At 41.4% G+C, this 24,970-nt stretch overlaps 1 protein-coding gene across 3 annotated transcripts in view; it reads left to right on the plus strand.

Moving 5' to 3' along the window:
- LOC122788887 (nebulin related anchoring protein) overlaps nucleotides 1-24,970 on the plus strand; it is a 503,978-nt gene that overhangs the window by 200,220 nt on the left and 278,788 nt on the right. For all 3 annotated transcript variants that reach the window (XM_044055831.1, XM_044055830.1, XM_044055833.1), the window contains 3 exons: nucleotides 13,333-13,437; nucleotides 17,961-18,068; nucleotides 20,481-20,585. In XM_044055831.1, the coding sequence (XP_043911766.1) occupies nucleotides 13,333-13,437; nucleotides 17,961-18,068; nucleotides 20,481-20,585 (318 nt within the window). The remainder of the gene's footprint in view (nucleotides 1-13,332; nucleotides 13,438-17,960; nucleotides 18,069-20,480; nucleotides 20,586-24,970) is intronic.

The raw sequence follows: 24,970 nt of genomic DNA on the forward strand, positions 1-24,970 counted from the left end.
GATATTGCACAGTAATAATTGGACACCCTTTTAAGGGCATTTGGGTAGTTGATAATTATTAGCTGGTGGTGGCAGTAATTACTACCGTCTGGGTATAAGGGCACAGTGGGAGAATCTGTGTCAGCCTTTCCCAGGAGTGTCTGTGAAGTTGTATAAATACTTATCTCAAAGTGTGTGTGTGTGTGTGTGTCAGCTACTTGATCAGGGACATGAAGCACTGGTTGAACAAAGAGGGTACTGGAGGGTAGCTTGTTAGGTAGGCTGAGATCTGGACCCTATAGCTGTGCCAGTGGGGAGTCTTATTGGGGAACTGGGGAGCAAGGGCGCGGCCAGCCCCAGACTGAATGTGATCTCTGTATGCTCTTAAGGGAAATTGCACTTTACTGTGTGTATTTATTATCCTTTCCTCTTATATGAGATGCCCTCTCTGGTGTTAGTGGTGAGGATTAAGGCTCCTTGACTGCTGGGCCAGGGCACAGGCATCACGTGTTTGGCAGCGGTGGAATATCCACATCACATATTAAATGACTGGCAAATACTAATTGGCTTGTAGTGGTGTGGGTAGATTGAATCCTGTAGCTTATGTACAGTGATCTCTGAAGGTGTTTTGTACTCTAAAACAGCCACACAGTGAATACTCAGACTTCAGATCACAATTGTTTTATTTCTTTTGTTAGCTTAGCTAGTCAGGGTCAACAGGCAGCATGTCAGCAGAGGAGTATGGAAAGCTGACAAGGAGCCATCTGGTGGAGATGTGCCAGGCTGGGGGACTGGTGCATGGAAACCTCATTAAGTTAGACCTGACTGCAGCCTTGGTTACAGCTGCATCAGAAAACAGCATCCAGGAGGACAATCATACTGGCAGTGGAGATACAATATCCTCAGAGAATGGACAGCTCAACCTTTCTGCAGTGGACTTAAAAATCCAGCTGGAGCTAAAGATACTTGAGTTGGAGGCCAGGCGTTTGGAGATAGAAGCCGAAGAAAAAGAGCATCAGAGGAGGCATGAGAGGGAAATGATTAACTCTTCGCTTGAGTCATAGAGGTAATGGGGAAGGGAGTAACTGGACCACAGAAGCACAACAAGTCAGTAAATTTCTTCTGCAATTTAAAGAGGGGGATAATTTTGATAGTTTTATTCATATGTTTGAGAGGGTATGCAAACAGCATACTGTTGACCAAAGGCTCTGGGTATGGTTCCTGACCCCCTTACTCCATGGTAAAGGTGCAAATACATTGGCTAAAATGTCTGACATTACATGTTTTGATTATACTGCTGTAAAAAAAATGCCTTTTAGAATGTTTTAAGCTAACACCTGAAATGTATAAGAATAAGTTTTGTGAGCATAGACGCAAGGCAGATAAAAGTGTGTGTGAATATCTTGCTGAACTGAGCACTTATTTTCATAGCGGGGTAAGTGTATGTCAGGTCACCACTTTTGAAGGGCTGGAAGACTATTTGGTGAGGGAACAAGCCGTTAGCACTTTTCCTAAGGACATGAGGATCTGGTTAGCTGATAGACAATGTGCTACTTCAGGTGATTTGGGGAAGAAGGGAGACCTATACTTGGCCAGCAGGGCAGCCCTGCACAGGAAGGGGACCCCCCCAGTACTGCTCATGGGTCTAAAGGAACCCATGGTGGGCAGCACAGACTGCCACAACAGAATCTGCCAGTAGCATGGGAAGCCACTAGTCTAGGTACACTTTCAGAAGCTAGGGTTAAATGTTTTGAATGCAACCAGTGGGGCCATGTGAAATACAGGTGTCCATGGAGGCAAGGTGGGGAACCAAAGGTGAGGGAGCCAGTAAGTGGGAAAGACAAAATGCCAGTAGTAGGTTGTCTTCGGACAACAAGGGTACCAAACTACCACCAGAGGCTATATCCTATTGTAGTGAATGGCAAAGAGGCCATTGCCAAGAGAACCATAGCCTTTGATATAACCACTGTAAAGCCTGCAATGGTTACAGAGGAGCACTACTTGCCTGGGCAGTCTACTCCAGTCAGGGCTTTAGGAGGGATCCGATTCCAAATACCTTTGGCTAGGGTTCACCTTGACTGGGAGGGTGGAAAAGGTAGCCAGCAAGTAGGTGTATTTGAGGATATACCTGCAGATGTCCTGATAGAAAATGATTTGATAGTGCAGTACCCTGTGCTTGTGCAGTTACATGCAGTCAGGCTTGGAGATAAGCATGTGGGTCTGGTAGCCTAGGGGAGACCCAGACAGACTGCATACTTGCAGCCAGGACTGGTGAGGTGGTTACTTCAGGAAGAGAGCTACTTTGTAGCAGTGCGACTGAATGTGAGCCACAGCTGCTTATGGGTAGTGATGTTCCCTTGGACAGGGTAACTGCAAAGGTAGAGGTGACTAGCAGTACCCAGGCTGACAGTGAGACACCGCTGTCAGAGGATGCCAGACTTCCTGTGGAAGGGGAGTTGGGAAGGGTTACAAGGAGAGAGTTGAGACAGGCTCAGCTCTCAAACCCTATATTGCAAGGCCTGAGGCAGGTAGCTAGGGAGGCACCTGATTTTCAAGGGAAGGGGGAATCAGTATACTGCGACAAAGGGTTACTCTACAGAGAGTGGACCCCTGAGGGAGGGCTAGAAGGTGAGAGAGTATAGCAGTTGGTAGTGCCTCGAGCCTACAATCTGGTGCTTCTAGCCATAGCCCATGATATTCCCTTTGCAGGTCATATGGGCATAAAACATAGAAAGAGGCATATTATGCAGAACTTCCATTGGCCTGCAATTTCCAGAGATGTAACAGGGTACTGCGGGACCTGTGAGCAGTTCCAAAAGGTAGGCAAGGCAGGAGACAAGGTGAGAGCTCCTTTGATGCCTTTGCCTGTGATTGAGGAGCCATTTCAGAGGCTAGCTATGGATATTGTGGGTCCTCTGAGTACCCCAAATTCCACAGGGAAAAAGTATATCCTAGTGGTTGTGGATTATGCTACACGATACCCTGAGGTAGTGGCTTTGTCCTCCACTGAGGCAGAGAAGGTGGCAAATGCTTTGTTAGAGATTTTCAGCAGGGTAGGTTTCCCAAAAGAAATACTGACTGACTGAGATGCCAATTTCATGTCAGACCTGCTGGCTTGTCTGTGGAAGTCCTGTGGGGTGAAGCACATGAAGACCACCTCTACCATCCCCAGACAAATGGTCTTGTTGAGAGGTTAAACTCTACAATTAAGTCCACGCTATGGGCATTTGCAGATCAGTTTAAGAGGGAGTGGGACAAATATTTTCCCCATTTGTTGTTTGCTTACAGAGAGGTCCCCCAGGAATCCACAGGTTTTTCACTGTTTGAGTTGCTGTATGGGCATAGGGTGAGAGGACCTCTAGATTTAATTTGAGATGAGTGGGAAGGTGAGTGCGAGACCGACAAGGAGTCTGTTATGGCATATGTCCTAACCCTCAGGACAAGGTTCAGGGAACTCATGGGCTTGGCCCAGGAGAACCTGGTAGAAGCCCAAGAACAGAAGAAGGTGTGGTATGACAGGAATGACAGAGCTAGAGAGTATGCTGTAGGGCAGCAGGTAGTGGTTCTCATTCCTTTCAGACACAGCAAGCTGCAAGCAATTTGGGAGGGTCTCTACAAGGTGGTAAGAAAGGTAAGTGATGTTAACTACATAGTGGAACTGCTAGGCCGATGGCAGGGGCACAAATTGTACCATATTAACATAATGAAACCTTACCATGATAGGGAGACCCTTGTGCTGAGCATTTGCAGTGGATTGCAGGAGTCTGAGGGAAATCTGGGGACTGATCTCCTCAGTGAGGCTTGGGCTAACACCTCAGTGGAAGGGGTAGCAATGTCCCAGCAGCTATCTCCTACCCAGGTTCGAGAAATCCGAGCAGTGTTGCAGGAATTTGGGGACATGTTCACTGGCAAACCAGGGTGCACCCACCTAGTGCAGCATCAGGTGGATACAGGACCCCAAAGGCCTATTAGTCAGGCCCCTGATAGGGTGCCTGAGAGTGTCAGACAGACTCTGATGGAGGAGGTACAGGATATGTTGGAACTAGGCGTGATTCAAGAGTTCAACAGTCCCTGGGCCTCCCCAGTGGTGCTGGTGCCAAAGAAGGATGGCAGCACCAGGTTCTGTATGGATTACTGGAAATGAAATAGTCACACAGAGTCGGATGCTTACCCCATGCATAGGACAGATGAGGCCCTAGAGCATCTGGGTGGGGCTAACTATATTACAACTATTGATCTTACCAAGGGTTACTGGCAGGTGCCCTAGACTCACAGTGCTAGAGAGAAGTCAGCCTTTGTGACTCCTTTTGGCTTGTATGAGTTCACAAAGATGCCCTTTGGGATGAAGAATGCCACAGCAACTTTCCAGAGGCTGGTGGATAATATCCTAGCAGGAGCAGGAGGGTTTGCCCTTGCTTACCTAGATGATATTGCCATCTATAGTCATTCCTGGCCAGAGCACCTTCTGCATGTCAGGGAGGTGCTGGGCAGACTACAGAGGGCAGGGTTGACCATTAAGCCGAGCAAATGTCAGGTGAGTATGGCAGAGGTCTCCTACGTAGGACATAGAGTGGGGAGTGGTAAGATAAGGCCAGAACCTGCCAAAGTGGAAGCCATTCAGGCATGGCCTGCACCTGTTACTAAAATGCAGTTGAGGGCATTTTTAGGGACAGCAGGGTACTACAGAAAGTTAGTCCCCAGTTATAGTACCATAGCTGCTCCCCTCCCTGAAAAGGAAGAACAGGACAGATAAGTTAGTGTGGAACCGAGCATTTGAATAGGCATTCCAGAAGCTTTGGGAGGGCCCCCTGTGTTAGCCAGTCCAGATTACAGCAAATAATTTGTTGTGCAAGTGGATGCTTTGAATCATGGGTTGAAGGCTATACTTAGCCAGATTTCTTCAGATGGAGAAGAGCACCCAGTGGTTTATCTCAGTCATAGGCTCCAACCCCAGGAGGAATGCTATGCAGCTGTAGAAAAGGAATGTCTAGCCATAGTGTGGGCACTGCAGAACCTTCAGCCTTATCTGTATGGAAGAAAATTCACTGTAATGACAGATCACAAACCCCTAATATGGTTAAACAGAGCCAGCCAGCAAAATGCCAAGTTGCTACTATGGAGCCTGGGGTTGCAAGCATATGATATGTCAGTGCAGCACCACAGTGGGATTAGCAATGCCAATGCAGATGGGCTCTCAAGACAGGGAATGGGGTGAGGCACACCCAGAATGACCTAACCCTCTCAAGTAGCGTTTATCAAGGGTCACTTGAAAAACTAGCTTGAGTTCTCTGGGAGGGGGGGAGATGTGAACATTGGGTAGAGATGGGTGAAGGCTGTGAGCCTAGCCAAATAGAATTTGATACATAATTCTGGCATTTGAAAATATAAATGTAAAATACAGGCTTGTTTTTTAAATGAAAGAAAATACTGAAATATTGAACTTCAAGATTGTAGCAACATTTCCATCTGTTGTAAGGAAAACTAAGTCAAGCATTTCACATCTGTTCTTTGAAATTAAAATTATTTCATCACTGCCTTTGATGTTTTACAATTCGGCTCCGGCCCCGCTAGATGAAGGATTCCTGCCTATTGTTTTAAGGCTAAAGTTAATGACCAGAATTTACATATGGAGTGTCCATTATTGCTCTAAGTGTAAAAGAATGTAAATGCAGTTTTTGTGTGGCTTGTGAACCAGGAAGGGGTAAAGGGTGATGTAATGTTTAGCAGAACTGCAGTTTCAATTTAAACAGTGAGAATCAAAGATTATGAAGCATTTTTATCTTGCTATCCAACCTACAGCACTGCCTGTTGTCTTAAGAACATTATCTTAAAAGTTTGTTTTCTTGTAGAAATAGCTAGGACTATAAAGATTAGACTAAGTGTTTTTCTGTTATGTCAGAACTGTACTACTGAATTTTTTAAGTGTCTGTGTGATCTCTGAACTCTTGAAAAGCACTGTGGTGTAGTAGTATTTCTTGTGTTTTTAATATTTATTATTAAATATTTTAAACCCTTTTCAACTGTGGCTGGTTTATGTAGAGATAAATTAAGCTCTAGAGTACATTGCATGCTTATAAGTGATCCTGTAGTAAGCCTTTCCAATAAGGCTTGATTGATTAAGTTACACTACTATTGGATAATAATATTGCACAGTAATAATTGCACACCCTTTTAAGGGCCTTTGGGTAGCTGATAATTATTAGCTGGTGGTGGCAGTAATTACTACTGTATAGTCTGGGTATAGGGGCACAGCTGGAGAATCTGTGTCAGCCTTTACCAGGAGTGTCTGTGAAGTTGTATAAATACTTATCTCAAAGTGTGTGTGTGTCAGCTACTTGGGCAGGGACATGAAGCACTGGTTGGACAGAGAGGGTACTGGAGGTTAGTTTGCCAGCTAGGCTGAGATCTGGACCCTATAGCTGTGCCAGTGGAGAGGTGCTGGGCAGAACCTGGGTAGGAGATAGCTACTGGGACATTGTTACCCCTTCCATTGAGGTGTCAGCCCGAGCCTCACTGAAGAGATCAGTCACCAAATCTCCCTCAGACTCCTCCTGCAATCCACTGCAAATGCTCAGCACAAGGGCCTCCCTATCATGGTAAGGTTTCATCATGTTAACATGGTACAATTTGTGCCCCTGCCATCTGCCTAGCAGTTCCACCATGTAGTTAACATCACTTGCCTTTCTTACCACCTTGTAGGGTCCCTCTCAAGCTGCTTTCAGCTTGTTGTGTCTGAGAGGAATGAGAACCATTACCTGCTGCCCCACAGCATACTTTCTAGCTCGAGCATTCCTGTCATACCATACCTTTTTCTGTTGTGTGGCTTCTGCCAGGTTCTCCTGGGCCAAGCCCATGAGTTCCCTGAACCCTGTCCTGAGGTTTAGGACATATGCCACAACAGACTCCTTGTGAGACTCACACTCACCTTCTCATGCATCTCAAATTAAATCTAGATGTCCCCTCACCCAATGCCCATACAGCAACTCAAAGGGTGAAAATCCTGTGGATTCCTGGGCAACCTCTCTGTAAGCAAACAACAGATAGGGCAAATATTTGTCCCATTCCCTCTTAAACTGATCTGCAAATGCTCATAGCATCGACTTGATTGTAAACCTCTCAACAAGACCATTGGTCTGGGGATAGTAGGTTGTGGTCTTCATGTGCTTCACCCAACAGGACTTCCACAGACAAGCCAGCAGGTCTGACATGAAACTGTCACCTCTGTCAGATAGTATTTCCTTTGGGAAACCTTCCCTGCTGAAAATCTCTAACAAAGCATTTGCCACCCTCTCTGCCTCAATGAAGGACAAAGTCACTTCCTTAGGGTATCATGATATACTTTTTCCCTGTGGAATTTGGGGTAGTCAGAGGACCCACAATATCCAAAGCTACCCTCTGAAATGGCTCCTCAATCACAGGCAAAGGCATCAAAGGAGCCCTCACCTTGTCTCCTGCCTTGCCTACCTTTTAGCACTGCTCACAGGTCCTGCAGTACCCTGTTACATTTCTGGAAACTCCAGGCAAACAGAAGTTCTGCATAATATGCCTCTTTATACGTTTTATGCCCATATGACCTGCAAAGGGAATATCATGGGCTGTGGCTAGAAGCACCAGATGGTAGGCTCTAGACACTACCAACTGCTGTTACACTCTCACCTTCTAGCCCTTCCTCAGGGGTCCACTCTCTGTACAGTAACCCTTTGTCCCAGTATACAGATTCCCCCTTCCCTTGAGAATCAGGTGCCTCTCTAGCTACCTGCCTCAGACCTTGCAATGTAGGGTTTGAGAGCTGAGCCTGTCTCAACTCTCTCCTTGTAACCCTTCCCAGCTCGCCTTTCACAGGAAGTCTGGCACCCTCTGACAGTGGTGCCTCACTGTCAGCCTGGGTACTACTACCCACCTCTACCTTTGCAGTTACCATGTCCAAGGGACCATCAGTACCCACAAGCAGCTGTGGCTCACCTTCAGTCTCACTGCTACAGCGTAGCTCACTTGCTGATGTAACCACCTCACCAGTCCTGGCTGCAACCATTCAGTCTGTCTGGGTCTCCCTCAGGCTACAAGACCCACATACTTGTCTCCTTGCCTCACTGTGTGTAACTGCGTAAGTACACAGTACTGCCTCATCCAAATCTTTCCCTCTCAGGACATCTGTAGGATGGGAGTTCCATACCCCTGTTGTCTCAAGACAACATATGATTGGCATTTTGTCTTTCCCACTTACTGTCTCCCTCACCTTTGATTCTCCCATCTTGCCTCCATGAACACCTGTATGCCACATGGCCCCACTGGTTGCATTCAAAACATTTAACCCTTGCTCCTGGATGTGTACCTGGACTAGTGGCTTCCTCTGCTACTGGCAGATTCTGTTGTGCCAGTCTGTGCTGCCCACCATGGGTTTCTTTAGACCAATGAGCAGTACTGGGGTCCCCTTCCTGTGCAGGGCTGCCCTGCTTGCCAGGTATAGGTCTCCCTTCTTCCCCAACTAATCTGAAGTAGTACATTGTCTATCAGCTAACCAGATCCTCATGTCTTTAGACAAAGTGCTAAGGGCTTGTTCCCTCACCAAAAGATCTGTCAGCCCTTCAAAAGTGGTGAGCTGACATCCACTCACCCAGCTATGAAAACAAGTGCTCAGTTCAGCAACATATTCACGCACACTTTCATCTGCCTTGCGTCTATGCTCACGATACTTTTTCTTATACATTTCAGGTGTTAGCTTAAAACATTCTAAAAGTCATTTTTGTGCAGCAGTATAATCAAAACAGACAGAGTTACGCATTTCTGATAAAAAAGTTACAGCTTTCCCATGGAGTAAGGGGGTCAGGAACCATACCCAGAGCCTTTGGTCAGCACTATACTGTTTGCATACCCTCTCAAACATACAAATGAAACTATCAAAATTATCCCCCTCTTTAAATTGCGGAAGAAAATTACTGACCTGTTGTGCTTCTGGGGTCCAATTACTCCCTTCCCCATTACCTCCATGACTCTGGCAAAGAGTCAGCATTTCCCGCTCATGCCTCCTCTGACGCTCCTTTTCTTTGGCTATTATCTCCAAATGCCTGGTCTCCAACTCAAGTCTCTTTAGCTCCAGCTGGATTTTTAAGTCCACTGCAAAACGATTGAGCTGTTCATTCTCCGAGGATATTGTATGGCCACTGCCAGTCTTATTGTCCTTCGCAGAAAGGTTGAGCTGTTCATTCTCCGAGGATATTGTATCTCCACTGCCAGTCTGATTGTCCTCCTGGATGTTGTTTTCTGATGCAGCTGTAACCAAGGCTGCAATAAGGTCTGCCTTAGTCAGGTTTCCATGCACCAGTCCCTAGCCTGGCACATCTCCACCAGCTGGCTCCTTATCAGCTTTCCATACTCCTCTGCTGACATGCTGACTACTCAACTTGACTAACTAAGCTAACAAAAGAAATAAAACAAGTGTGATCTGAATTCTGCGTATTCACTGCATGGCTGATTTAGAGTACAAAACACCTTCAGAGATCACTGTACATAAGCTACAGGATTCACTCTACCCACACCACTACAAGCCAATTAGTATTTGCCAACTAATTAATATGTGATGTGGATATCTCACAAATGTGAAGAGGATTCCACCACTACAAACCACATGTGACAGCCGTGCCCTGGCCTAGTAATCAAGGACCCTCAATACTCACCACTAACACCGGAGAGGGCTTCTCATATTAGAGGAAAGGATAACAAATACACACAGTAAAGTACAATTCCCCTTAAGTGCACACAGAGATCACAGTCAGTCTGGGGATGGTTGTTCCCTTGCTCCCCACGTCCCCAATAAGACTCCCTATTGGCACAGCTATAGGGTCCATATCTCAGCCTAGCTGGCAAGCTTACCTCCAGTACCCTCTCTGTCCAACCAGTGCTTTTTGTCCCTGCCCAAGTAGCTGACACACACACACACACACACACACACACACACACACACACACACACACACACACACACACACACTCCAGCTGTGCCCCTTTAACCAGACTATATAGTAGTAATTACTGCCACCACCAGCTAATAATTATCAGCTACCCAAAGGCCCTTAAAAGGGTGTCCAATTATTACTGTGCAATATTATTATTATCCAATGGTAAGTGTGACTAAACAGTCTTAAGGCTTATTGGAAGGGCTTATTACAGGATCACTTATAAGCATGCAATGTACTCTAGAGCTTAATTATCTCTACATAAACCAGCCACATGTAAAAGGTTTTAAAATATTTAATAATAAATAATAATAACACAAGACAATACTACTACACCACAGTGCTATTCAAGAGTTCAGAGATCACACAGAAACTTAAAATAATTCCATAGTGCAGTTCTGACATAACAGAAAAACACTTGGTCTAATATTTATAGTCCTAGCTATTTCTACAAGAAAACATACTTCTAAGATAACTTACTTACATAGAGTTAAATAGTCAGACAAAAATGCTTAATAATCTCTAGTACTCACTGTTTAAATTGAAACTGCAGTTCTGATAAAACATTGAATCATCTTTTTACACTTCCTGGAGTTCCCAGGCTGACACATTAACTACATTTACATTCTTAACATTTCCCTTTTGTTATCTTACAATTGGTCAGGAACAGAGCAATAAAAATAAATTTGCATGTTTAAGTCTAGCAATTTAACTCTTGGTTAAAACAATAGAAAGAATTTCTTCATCTAGACTATTTGGCACCACTGTTCCCTTGAAATGGTCACCACATGCTTTTAATGGGTCAGTAGAGAGCACTGTTGCCACATTTTTGTAACAGCATTTCTTTACATTTAAAACAACAAGCCTGTAGTTTACATTTATATTTACAAATGATAGAATTATGTATCAAATTCTATTTGGCTAGGCTGGCAGCCTTCACCCATCTTCCCCAGTCTTCACACCATCCATATTATTAATGGCTACAAGAAGTTGTTGTTGTAGCCATGCCCATCTCTCATGTCCATCAGAGCTCTCCTTAATATTTCACCTTAACCAGCAAGGGATAAAAAGGAGAACTCCACACTTAGAGAGGTCAGACTGCTTACAGACATAACTGCCTTGTCCTTACACCGATTAAAAGCCAGACTTGACTACAGGCTATTTTAACTTTCCATAAAACGGAAATATCCACTTTATATTTATTGAAATAAAAACATAAAACATTCCTGTTTTAGGTAGTGTTAACTCCCTTTATACTGACAGTAATGTACCATTTTCACAACTACAAACTATAAAATGCGATTCCAAAAGCAAGTATAGAAATGTCTTTGGTAGCAGTGGTAGGAATCTAATAATCCTACTAAGTACTTTAACCTACAATTTAAATTGTGTAAGCTGTTTTCTGCACACAATTACATAATAATAAGATTACCTACTTTATGAAGTAGGAAAATTCACGCTTGTAACTTAATGAACAGTCACTATGTGATATGTTTTCTACTAATAAAAATGTTGTAAGATACTAATGAATGTCCGCAGTGTGGGCATACTGGACCAAACTCTGAACAGAACAAGATGGTGACACTGACTGCAGCCATGGATACACTCTGAGAGGATCCATATCTTAGGAAGTATATGAAAAAAATGCTGATCACCATTCCTGTGAGAATAACAGATGAGGGCTATTTGTGTGTTCCTATCAGAAACTGAGATATTTGTACATTGTTCCAGCTGATGTGGATGACGTTTGAGACTTGAATATGCAAGGAGCAGGGTTAGCTGGTACAACATTACTGACCGTTACTGGAAATATTTCTTTGTCACATTCATTTTTGTCTGATGTTACAGCATATACGTTTTTCAGGGGAATTGACCTGGAACAGTTGTTAAGTTGATACCTTTCCATGAAGCTGTCTAGGGTCAGCAGTCTCTTCAACAAGCTTATTATTCCTGGATAGATACAGCTAATTTTGGGAGTTGAGATTATTACAGATGTCCCTGGACATGAGACACTAGCCATCATAGAGTGTTAAGTAGGCAAGTGAGAAGGTTAAGAGTTATCAGTGGTAATTCTAGGCACTTTACTCTGAGTATATTCCAGAAGAGGTGCTTATAGGAATGACATGACAGTATTTGAACTGAAAAACTGAGTTGTAAGATACTTAAAGGTCAATATGATGTTGTCTATTATCATGGAGTTGCCACATTTCTAAAAATCAACACAAATTCACATCAGTTTTCTCAAGAAATTCCTGACATAGTTAATTTAAACCTGTCATCCACAGGATAAAAAGACTTTTCCATCCACAGTGCATTAAATATCCTCTTTCTTTTGCCAAATCTAATAATCAGTCATGCATTCCTATTTAATGCTAATGGAGTCTTGTGTAATGTGTGTACCCTGATGATTCTTTATGGTTTAGCTACCAACAGACTATAAACCTCTGGGAAATTTGCTTCCAGAAAGGACTTTACATAAGACTCTCCCACGCCTTCTCTGAGATCCACCACTTGTAAGTTACTGCATACTTATGGATCCTCAATTTCTTCAAGTTTTGTGGATAACTGTTTCAGTTCATGCTGATGTTACTGGACAGTGGCCTGGATTTCTTGCCCTTTTGTAGACTGGACAGTGTTGATGTAATATGAGTAGTGTTTTCTGCCCATTTCTTGATTTCATACCAGTGGAAATCGGATTGAACTTGAATTTCTGCAGTGTCATCCAAAACTGTGGACATTAGTGCTGTGACGTTAAATTTTTTTGTCACGGGGAACTTGTTTATGGGTGGGGTGGAAAACTAGTGCTTGTTCTTCTCCCCACCATGTTGATACTCTAAACAGTGCCTGGTAATACAATAAGCATTAGTATCTGTAGAATATACTAGTTACAAACTAGTATATTCTACAGATACTAATGCTTAATGTATTACTAGTATACTAGTTACAAACTGCTTTTAGCTTGGTTTAGGCTAAAGTCATTTCACACAGTGTTAAAAAATTAATATTTTAGTATCCAGAGACACAGGACAATGAAATTAAGATGTGATCTTCACCTCATCTAACTGCGTCCCCCAACTCATTAATCTACTGTTCACTGGAAACTGTTACCTAACTGGGTTAATTTCTTACAAGATTTAATGCCTACTATCAAAGCATTACTAACTGAAACATATCCGTACATTTGCAAATAAACACTAAACAGAGCTGTCTACATTTTTATCATGTGCTGTCTGTTTTGCAATAATACCTTTGCTGTATGTGCCTCATACTACCCATTGATTTCACCTTCAGTGGGGCTTATAAAGCCCCATATAAAATTATACTACCTTGGCTTTCTTAGCAGATGTTTTCAACATGGGTCATTTATTGAGGTATTATTTACTGTTTGTTTCATTTTCTAGAATACATATAAGAAAGACCTTGAACACACAAAAGGACACAGCATAAACTACTGTGAAACGCCACAGTTCAAGAACATGGCCAAAGTTTCTAAATACACAAGCGATGTAAGTGCTACTTACTTCTTGGGCAACTGACAGAAGAGGTGTTGTGATTTTACAGCATGCATATTTGTCCACTGTTTATTAATGATACAGTCTAGGCACATTTTGTCTTTTAAATTTACCATTTCTTTTTTGTATTTTTCTACAAAGTTAAAACTGATTTTGAAATGATATAACTCTGATACAGCTCTGCTTCTAGCAGGAAGAACAGAATTATGTTTTTTTTTTTGTTGTTGTTGAATAAACCAACCATACTCAATTTGTTTCCAGTATATAACCAAACTGACTAAAATTCTGGAGTGAATTTTAAGAAGTACATAAACTTTACAGTGTACATGCCTGATGCTTGGATATCCAGTGTTACAATCTTTTCTAACTGGATTTTTTAATTTGAATTTCAAATCTGTAGCATTTTCTCCTTAAATATTAATTATCTGTATGGGCATATAATTAAGTAATTTGTTCCTTGAGATGACCAGATTTCAAGATGTTCCAGGCAGTGATGTGAAGACTCCTCTGATGTGGTCAGTCTGTCTTCAGAACTGCTGTTGTTATGCAAATACTTAATAAAGAGGATTACAATTTGATCTCCAGCCGTAACCAACTTATTAGGTGTTTGTGACATGGATGCCAAGAAATTAATGGTGAGAGTGAAACTCGGAAGGTAAATCTTGGCATCATGACAAAAACATATAACAACGGAGTTGCGATGGGCGAAATCAGACTATAATACTTTGTAGAGCATGGAGCTTTACCTGTTGCCATGTATTGCAAAAGTAAGAGAGCTAATTGTTTTATAGCACTGAAAGTTGCAACACACTAACCTGCCGCTAAAAAGAGCAGGCACCACAGAAGACCACCACTGTTACTGACCACTGTTAACACTCTTAACGTGAGACTGGCACTAAAAACTAGTGAGAGCTGCTTAACAAAAGCTCACTAAATACCTTCCTGATATCAGAAAGATACTTGACAAACCTGTCCTTTCCTTAGTTTTGGTATGTAATTGTGGTTCTTCGTGCACAATAATGGAATTACAAGCTATACAGTGCATATGTGGTATAAACCGACAGAACACAGACTTGAACAATATGGTTCATAGGTTCATAGGTTGGTACTAGGCTATCGGCCCTAGGGCCTATACAAGCCTAGCCATAACAATTCCCTGGATATTTCTTCCCACTGTATTTACTTCCCTGGACCCCTGTCTAGAATGGCAACTGACATGATCCCTGGGGTGAATTTCCTATCTCCCATCCAATCATGAAGGTTCCTTTTGAAGAGGGCCAAAGAGGCGCTCTGCTTGACATGTATGGGCAGTCTATTCCAGAGTCTGGGGAGTCTCTGGGTCAGGAACCTATCCCTCCAGCATCTTTTGTTCATTGTGATGACAAGGTTTAGATCATGTGTCTCTGAGAGATTGGAATTTCTTTAAGTGTAGCATGTTCAACAGCTCTGGGTTTGACATGGCCTTGTATGTTAAGCAGAGATTGCCTCTGAGTAGACAATATGTGACAGAGTATAGGTGGAGTTTTTTTAGATGGTCAGCATAGGGCATCTGCTTTAGGCCTGTGATTCTTTTACTAAGGTATTTCTCCAGCTTTTCCAGTTGTTGCAGATATCTTGAGAGGTACATACCAAATGGGGCATTGTATTATATAATGGGTCTAATGGGGGATGAGTACAGTGAGACAATGACCTCCTTTTTTCTTGATGAAAAGCCCTTAGTAATGAGGTGTACCACATAGAAGGATTTCCTGACTATTGTGGCAATGTGGTTATCGAAGCTGAGACCACTATCCACCTGTGTCCCTAAGTCTCTTACTGGCACCTATGTGGTAATTCACGGGTACACATTTTTTCCCAAAGGGGATAACTATATATTTCTTGGCATTGAGCTTGAGCCTATGGCTCTGGCACCAAGCATCTGTTTCTGTAAGGCCCTTTTGTAGAATATCCACATAATTTGAGGATTCAGTAATGGCTCCCAGTTTGCAGTCATCTACGAACTTTGTTAGCCAGAGTCTCTTAGTGTTGGCCTGTACTTCAGAGAAGTAGATGCCAAACAAGAGCGGTCCCAGGACTGAACCCTGAGGTACTCTACTTGTCACTTGTCTGGAGCTGGATTTGGAGTCGGCTACTTTTACAGTGTGGGTTCTGTCAGTAAGCCAGTTGGCAACCCATTGAGTGATGTAGGGATTAATGCCCAGCTTAGTAAGTTTATCTATGATTCCAGAGTAGGGGATGGTGTTGAAGGCCTTGGCGAGGTCCATGGAATGGGCATGTTAGATATTAGCAGCAGAAGCAGCCATCTTGGGTTATTCTGTGTTTTTCAAAATGTTTCTCACAATTGCATATCAACAGGGTTGCAGTGCCTAAGTTATGGTACTCATTTTATAAAACAGTGCTATTGAGTTCAATAGTCTGCATATGGAGGAGTGACAGTCCCCCATACAGAAAACTGTAATTGGCTAAATATGTTGTGGGAAAAAATAATTATGGACAGACATTGTCTTATGAGAAGGATGCAGGGATGAGGATATCCAGACAACATTCTTTGGGAGTCAGACATGAGGTGGGTGGGTGGCATGATACATTGCAAAGAGATAAGTCAGCTGCATAAATATGACTTTCTTGTACAAAGTGTAGTACAGAAAGATTAGAAGTAGAAAGAATAATGATGTTTAAACATTTATTAACATAGTTGCAGTGATTTTGTGTTATAGACAAGTACTGCTACCTGTCTATAAGTAGCTCATTGCCATGGTTGATGACTCATGTATAGATGGATGTACAAAAGTATTTAATATGGGAAAACAAATAAACGATCACTATTTTGCAGTCCACAAGCTATTGCATCAGATACTAAAATTAAAAATGTTCTTGTCTTGTTGGCTTAGAAATACCATTTCATAACTAAACAGGGAAAGGTTACTGTGTCTATATCCACACTATTGTGCAAATTTAAATAAAAGGTGGCTTTATTTTCTTATGATGCAATATCCATGTTAATATTGTGGGCCCATGCAATCATTATATTGCATGAAGCTTCAGTGTGTGCCTAACTCAAGTTTAGGCAGTGGCTTGCCAGAAGCAAAAATAGGCTTAAGAATGTGGCCCAGACAGATTGTTGTAATGTTAAAACAAACACCGACCAGCCCCAGGGAAGTTTTAAGGCTTTATTGGATACAAAACGAAACTGGTTGCCAAAACACTTAGCGCTTTCACCCATTCAACATATTGGGCATCATCAGATTGTTGTAATGTGTTACTGTGAAGTTTAAATGCTGGAAAGGAAAATCCATCTAATAGTCAGACCTCAGATTCAAGAGGAGGAATGCCAATTTTTTACTTGCTGCAGACTATCAGTTCTTTGTCCTTGCATGGATATTGGAGGGATGCTTGAGTTTGCCAAAAGTGTCTACATGTACTTTGTGCAAGTGGAGGAGGTATATGCCTGCATATTGTAGAACACCTTGTTGGAGGTGTTATATCATTATGTGCTTTTGGGGCTGCTGCAATTTGTTATTCCATCCACACATTTGCAGAGTGAGAGTTATAGCTACATGCTTGGTTTTAAGTTGAAAACACACAGCGCTATCTTAGGACTCCACTGAGGGTACATCTTCTCTCCTCCCTTGTTTATGATTTCCATACACAGGATATTAAGGCAGAGCCAAAGAGATGTGAGGGCTATGACTTTGTTGTTTGTAGACAATGGCATCCACTTAGTCTTGAATGTCTGAGATCTCCAACATGGATCTATGTCACAAGATCAACTTTTTAAATAGTCAAATTTCATATAATCGCACTCATATGATCAATTATTTAAAAAGTTGAATATAAAAACTCAAACACGGCATTTTATTAGGTGGCAAGTCCTCTGCACCCCCCCACACCCCATGCTAATTATATTTATTAACTCTGAGATCATACTACATCGGGGAAAAGGGCATATTTCAAGATCCCCACTGTATGGCAATCTCAGGACATTTGCTGTTTAAGTGAATAGGGATATGTTTACCTTTTTAAATTCAAATATTTAAAAAATCGATCATATGACATTGACCCCTCCAACATATATGAGAGTGGTTTGCTGCTGAGTGTAAAGTAAAGTACTTAAGTTGAAAAATCAATAATGGATTTGATCAGGGAATCCTTGTCTCAAGTAGGAATAAGATAAATTGGATATGATCTTGTAGCATTTGTTATGTATGATTAGCTTCATTTTGCAGATCTGTCATCTTTTTCTATACCCAGTTAATACTTTATAACATTTTCTGATGGTACTTTTTGTACTAACTCTCTACTATGTTATAAACAATCAGTTGCCTTTCTTGTAGAAATATGACCATTGAGTTATTGCATGTGTACATCAAATCCTTACTTCAAGCAGAGTTATAAAACATAATTTAAGCAAAATATGTATACTGTTGAAGATATGTCCTTTTTCACTTTCTTTTTTACCTTGCTTGTTAATAAAACTTTTATTTTTATATGGGGAGTAATTTGCCTATTGTTTTCAGGTAAAGTACAAAGAAAATTACCGCAATCAAATGAAAGGCCACTATGAAGGGGTTGGTATGGATAAACGCACACTACATGCAATGAAAGTAAACACTTTGGCAAGTGATGTAAGTACTAGAACAATACATTTTCCCAAATGTTTTCTTTTCAGAATTTAAATACAGATTTCTAATGTTTTCTCAAAAACATCTTAAAAACCTAGGTTTCATAGAGTAGATAAAGATGGAAGGTGAAAGTTTTTGCTGTATTACACAGAGAGGAAACAGCACAGATGCTAGCTGCATCAGTAAAAAGTAATATTGTTATTAAGCATTTTTGTGTGATTTTTTTAAAACATTAACACATACTGAAGTGAATTTATTGACTTCTGACTTGATAGCATGATATTTGTGGAGGAAGCTCTGACCTCTGTCTGTTTTGAGGAATCTACTCAGAAAAAACAGGTTTGTATTTCTAAAATAACTTTACCTTCCTTCAGATGAGATGCTAAATGAAAGCCTTTCTGTTTTTAACTTCTCCAAATCTTTTGGGTTTCTAATACCATGACAGGAGCCATTCCTAAGCCAAAATATAATTAAAGTTCATGAAATTAATATTATTTCAGTCTTTGATGTCAGCCAGAAGTGTTCTTCCCCCATCTGCCTGAGCTGGTTGTTGCTCAGGTGAATATAAAAGATCCCACAACACTCACTAAGAAGAGTAGGGGAAGTTCCTGGTGGCCTGGACAAATTTCTCCTGATCAGTATGAATGCCATCTCTGGTCTACTCTGAAAAGAGGTCATTGGCCTAGTGGGACTAACTCGGTCAACAAAGTGTAAATAAATAAATAAGCAAATACATAAATGTTTGATCTAAACAGTGTCAGTTTGTTGTACATTTTAGTTGCTTCAATTTACTTGTTTATTACTTAGCTTAAAATAACTAAGTACCTCTCAATCTCTTAGAGCAAACAATCTGGACAAAGCCTAAAATTATGTGGGGACAAATAGCAACAGATTTTAAATATTGCTCTTACAAACTTAGAAAGTTGATAGAATAATCATTTTTGCATTAGCATGAATTTTCTGAAGGATGTGGAGTCTTAAACTCAAATATTTGTCATTATTTAATGACTTCAATCCTCAGCTATTTGCCAGAAAAGTACAGATTTTAGAAGGAACACACCAAAAATATGAGGCAGAAATCTGGACATTCTACAAAAATCTGTACAGTTGAGAGGTATGCTATGTTAGCCCAAGGCTCATTTAGACAGATGTTGTATCAGCTGCAAGCACTAGTTAACGGAAAACATTATGAGCCATAATCTCTGCCATTTATTTTGCAGTACAGATAATGCCTTTCTTGTCACAGTAAGGGCTACATTTTTGTACGACAGCTTATTAGCTTCTCAGTCTAAATTTATGTCCCTCACTTGCAAGTAAACTTTTGATCATATTTGGGTCTCAGGTTCATAATCTTGGATCTCATCCTTGAAACAGACCATGTCTGAGCTACATCTGAACAGGTATCCTCCATATTTATTTGTACCTACAATATTGAATTGTCTTCCACCTATGGTCAGGAATCTCCCTACCTTTTCCCTGTTCAGAACATCTCTCTACAGCCGTCTGCCACAATTTGTCTGATGCAGTTGCAGTCCTGCAGCATGCACGATAACCTTACCTTTTAAGAATTCTGTATCCTTTCCCCATGTCTGTTGGCATAATGCATCCATTCACTATTCTTTCCCTAAGTGTCCCAAACTGTACCGCACTCTGCCTGTGTAGCACCACCAGCTGTTCTTTTCCCCCTCGTTGTTTACATTGTATAGATCTTGCTATGTCTGCTTTCTAATAACTTGTATCCATATTTCAAGAATGTTGTAAAACTTACTAATATGCGTAACAAATATCCCCTAGAAGTATGCCTTCCCCTCCACAAAGTCATGCATGTTCTTACAAATAACCCCAGGAAGGCTACTGCCAGCTGGCCACTTGGCAAAGTCATGCACACACATCACCAGCCTGTATGCTGTGCACTGTACTTCCAGTTCACAAATGGAGTCAGTGTCACAGCAGATGGGACTGGTTTCCTCCTCCTGGAACAGCAAGCCAGTATTGACCTCTGACTTCCACCCTTGTTGGTTGTCTCTTGCAGTGGCTGTGTCACTAAACAAACCCAGGTCATCTGGGTCATAGTGAGAGCTTAAATCTCTTCAGTGGAGCCAGCATGTTTACATTTTGATATTTAAAAGTAATTGCTGCAGAAGTCTGTCACAGGAAGTATATTAGAACAGACTGCTGCATGGGAAGATGGCATGTAGTTTCAGGCTCCCATGTCTAATTTCATACCATTGGGTATCACTTTATATAACTGACCCAACAAAATGTTAACTCCAAAATTAATCTGGACTACAAAAAATTTATATAAAGAGGGTGAATATGATACTAATCTATGAGATTAGCCATGAAAACCAGAATGCTTGAACCTCTGCCTGTGGTGTTACTGCTTTGTCAACATATTTATGGATTATTTTACAGATAAACTACAAATCTGATAAAGAACTTGACAAGGTTGACTATTTCTACCCTGCAACTGCTACTCCTTCATATGTGACAACAAAGAAGTTGGAGCCTTTGAAAGATGTAAGCTGTGATGTACGGCATGTCAATGCATGTTGGAGCTGTGCTTTAGAGGTTGCATCATTATTGGTGTGGTGTGTGTGTGATGTATATCTCTTTGCATGATTAATGTGTAAGACTAGGAGAAAGTATTCTTGCAGTATGGACTTAGCATATCTCTTTACTAAATTATAATTTGCAGAGTTTCATAAAGGGCTGGGTATAAATAGTATGCACACCTTTAATATAAGCATCAATGTTTATATAATTGCATCAGTTTATTTTGCTTTTTTTGTTTGTTTGTTTGCTTGTTTGTTTCAGGTACCTGTTTTATTATGTTTATAGAAGCTAGCTTTGTTTTTAAATTAAAAAAAAATGTGCATATTTGTTGCAAAATTCTGAACCATTTGTGACTAGAATGATATGGGATGAGTGGTCCCAAGTTACAGAGGGAGAAAGAGAGCCCTTACTACTCCCCAGATGACACATGTTCAGTTGATGGCATGAATGCGGGAGGGGCTACAGGGGGAGTCATAGAGTGAGTGGATAATGTTGGCTCATCCATCAGGCCTAGCCTTGCTGCAGTATGTATCATACAAGCCTGGTAAGCTATGCACTGCATGGCTGGTGAACTGTTCAGTCAGGAAGTTACTTATAGGTCGAAGTGAGCATGCACCTCCCGAGATCTGCGATCATGGAGCTTGCAAGGCTGCTACAATGGGGCAAAACTGGGCACTCTTCTTGGAAAGCAGTATGATGTTGCACCAGCTTCCTTGATCTCCTGAATGGTCCCAGACAGGGATTTGGTTGAGCCTGGAAGAGGCTAAAAGAGGTCTAGTAGACAGGTGAACAAGGACAGGAGTTGGTGACGGCTGATGGTCAGCTACAGAGAGTAAAAACAGAACACTGATGATGGAGGGTGTTTAACATTTACTCCTGCAAATATAATTCCAAACATTGAACCAGATGGTGTACAACCATTGCTGTTTTAACAGCATAGTCAAGTTTTTACCTGGGAAACATTAATGTATGGATCTTGCAGCTCTATTGTCATTAAGATACAAATACATACCTGGTACAAAATGTGTTCAAATGACATATGACATATGCAAGAAACATTTAATTGCAAACTGAACAGAAGAGGAGTATAAAATGCATCAAAACTCAATATAAAAATCATTAAGTGAACAGATTACAAACTAAAAATCCTTCATGGAGTTTTGGTTGCAAACCTTCCCCGCTCATTCTGATATACTTTGGCAGTGGGTCTCTACAAGTCATTAACAATAGAAAAGAGTGTTAACAGTCAAACAGATGTCCTCATGCTTCACTGCCAACTTATGTTACATTTGTTTCATGCAGCAGGAGCTGGCATGCATAGCCAGTCTGCCATTTAAGTGTTCCTAACATTCTACCATTCCTTCAGCCATGTCATCATTACTTATCCCACGCCTGTCTCATGCCTTCTTATATGTCTCTCTAGAGTCCCTAACAGCCACACTCCAATCATCCATTCCATGGGTCTGCATCTATCTATAGAATCTCTCTCAGTCATATTCCAGTATTCCATTCCACGAGTCTACAATCATCTCTAGAGTCCTTCTTGACCATGTTCCAGTATTCCATTCCATGGCTACATAACCATGTTTTTGTTACATCTCAGTCATGTCAGGTATTGCATTCCTTGAATCCACATTCATCTCTTTTCAAGGAATACTTCCTCAGACCAAGGAGTAACTGGCTGTACAATCTCATACCACTTGTTCCAACATCTCTGTACTTTCCTTCTTGTATAGTGTGACGCCTTCATGCCTTTGTAACATGTTCTTGTGCAGCCATATCCCAGTCCTCCAGTGTTGGGTAATAGCCCTTCTTCTCTAATCCACTCTTCTGGTGGCTTTTTGGACTTTTCTCTTTTAGGTAGTCTGATGCTCTGTCCATGCATGGTTTCCAAACCTTCATGCATCATTCAAAATGCGTATGACCTGTGTTCTACAGAGAAGGAACATCAATGGAATATTATTTCTGTACTTCTGAAGTGTCTCCTCTTGAAGCTACACCCCAGCATTTTATTTATTCATTCTCTCTCTCTCTCGTCATCAGCTAAACAAGATGATTCTGTTCTCCACTCCCTCATATGTGTTTGAAATGAACACATAAAAAGTATTTGCATGTATGAGCATCTGAAAAGTACTTCATTAGTCTCTTCTGTTTTTATAGACCTGGATCTTTCCAAAACTGCTCTGTTTCTTACCTTCTAACCATGACATAGACTAGTTCCTCAGACTTAGTTCTGTTTCTGATCCCTCCAGTTTTCCTAGTAACTACCTATGTGGGACTAAGTCAATGACTTGATGAAGTCCAGTTAAACCTATTATTCCCCCGCTAATTTCTTTTGTAACTCAGCCCTAAAACAGATCTAGGTTTAACTGGTATCTCCTCTGGCCATTAACACTTCTCAGATGTCAAGGAAGAGATTGTTGTCTTATAGAAAATATACCAAGCTTTTCTTCAGGATTCTGTCCATGGATCTCCCTGATAGCAGTCTTGTAAGGAACTCAGTACGCTGCACTCTTTTATTCTCTCTCTCTAGTTTGATGTCCTTTTTTATTCTTTGGGTTTTTAAAATGAGGTATTAATTGACCCTTGCTCTGTTCTCCTTCTTGTACTTTAATATCCATGGCATTTTGAGATTTTAAAGAGCTCCTTTCAGTAGTCCAGGGTCTGATGCCCTCAGTTTCCATTTGCCTACTGTGGGCAAGACACTTATCCAGAAAGTGCTCTTGGGTAAATGTGAAAAAAGACTATGTAGCTCATTGCTCTATCCAATTACCAGATACAGACATACAAATAAATATAACATCACAACTGATGTCCCTTCCTTTGATCATCACTTAAATTTCCCACACCTCTTATGTCATTCTTAAGCAGCCTTTATCTTGGCACGTTGGTGTCCCTCCGCCTTTTATCATTGGTGCATGTTCCTGTGATACCAACAAATTATGTCTTACTCCAGCTGCATCACAGCTTGCAACTTCAAGTGTCACTTCCCAGAGTCCTTGTATTGCATTGATAATACATTAGCATGCTCTGCATTACCCTTGTTTGTGCTCTGCTATGTTTTCTCCATTTTCACCCCCACCTACTACATGAGAACTTATCCCTCTGCTTTGCTTCTTTAAAACTCCCCCACAGCTTTAATCAGCAGTATGATTGGGTGCTATACATCTCTGTCTTTACATTAAGAACTACTGTGGTTACTACACAAAGAGCATTTCCTTGTCCACTTCTCCTTCTGTTGATCTTGTTTTCTTTCCTCCTTCTCCACCTTTCTTATGTTGAGGTCTCAGCCGTTCCATACTGGACACTAAGTTCCTGTTTCCATTCCCCTTTGCTATCAAAATCTTCCTTTCCCACCTTCACATGGTAGTCTTGTGCTTGAATTCCCTGCTACCATCAGTATCTCTACACCTCCTCCTCCTAGACTATGTCTACCTGCTTCACATCCTGCTGTGCTGCATACTGTCCGTTTGCCCCTCGTCTTGACTTTGTTTATATCTGACTCTCCTTGCTCAGTACAGGCTGAAAGCCATTCCCTACCCACTTTCGTTCTCACTTTTGCCTTCAACATTGTCACCTCTATTCCCTTCCTCTCCATCCTCACTTTTTACCACATTTTGTCCCATCATATTGGCTTATTATATTATTATATAATATAATAATATGATATAATAATATAATAATATAATATAATAATATAATAATCTTGTCTTCTCCTTTTTAGCTGCCTCTCCCTCCTTTCCCTTGCTTTCTGTGAATCTCCTTTCCACCTCCTTTCCTGTAATGCCCTCCTGTGTGCTGCTTATCTTGCCCAGAATCCCCTGAATACCTCTATCTATGTCCTCTTTTCTTCCACCTTTCTCCTTTCCACTAGCCTCTTCTGTCATTTACATTTTCCCTTTTCTGTGGTCTCTCTCTGTATTTCTTGTCTGACTACTTAGACAGCTGCCATCTGTAGCACCCATATTCTTCTCGGAAGCTCCCAACTATCCACCAATCCCAACATCCTTTACCAGCCCAAAGTTTCCTGAGCAAAATCCTTTAACAATATGCCTACCTGTACTTCTGTCCCTCTTCTTCTTCTTGTTCTGACTATTCTGATTTTCTTCTTGGATCCACATCTTTCATTTCTTTTTAATTTATTAGCACCTAGCCGTTTCCATGCAGAAAAACACAGTTAAAATGGATCTATATCATGTTATCAAAAAATAAAAATGTCGAAAGGCACAACAGCGAAAGTGCCGAAATGTTGAAGGTCCGTTTTTGAGATTGCATTACAGTGAAGACTGGGATATTTGCCCTTTCCTCACTGTAGTGCGATCTCAGACTTGGAATATGCACAGCCCCCC

The sequence above is a fragment of the Protopterus annectens genome, chromosome 14.part0, assembly GCF_019279795.1.
Source record: "Protopterus annectens isolate FY-2018-M chromosome 14.part0, PAN1.0, whole genome shotgun sequence".
Classification (NCBI taxonomy): Eukaryota; Metazoa; Chordata; order Ceratodontiformes; family Protopteridae; genus Protopterus; species Protopterus annectens.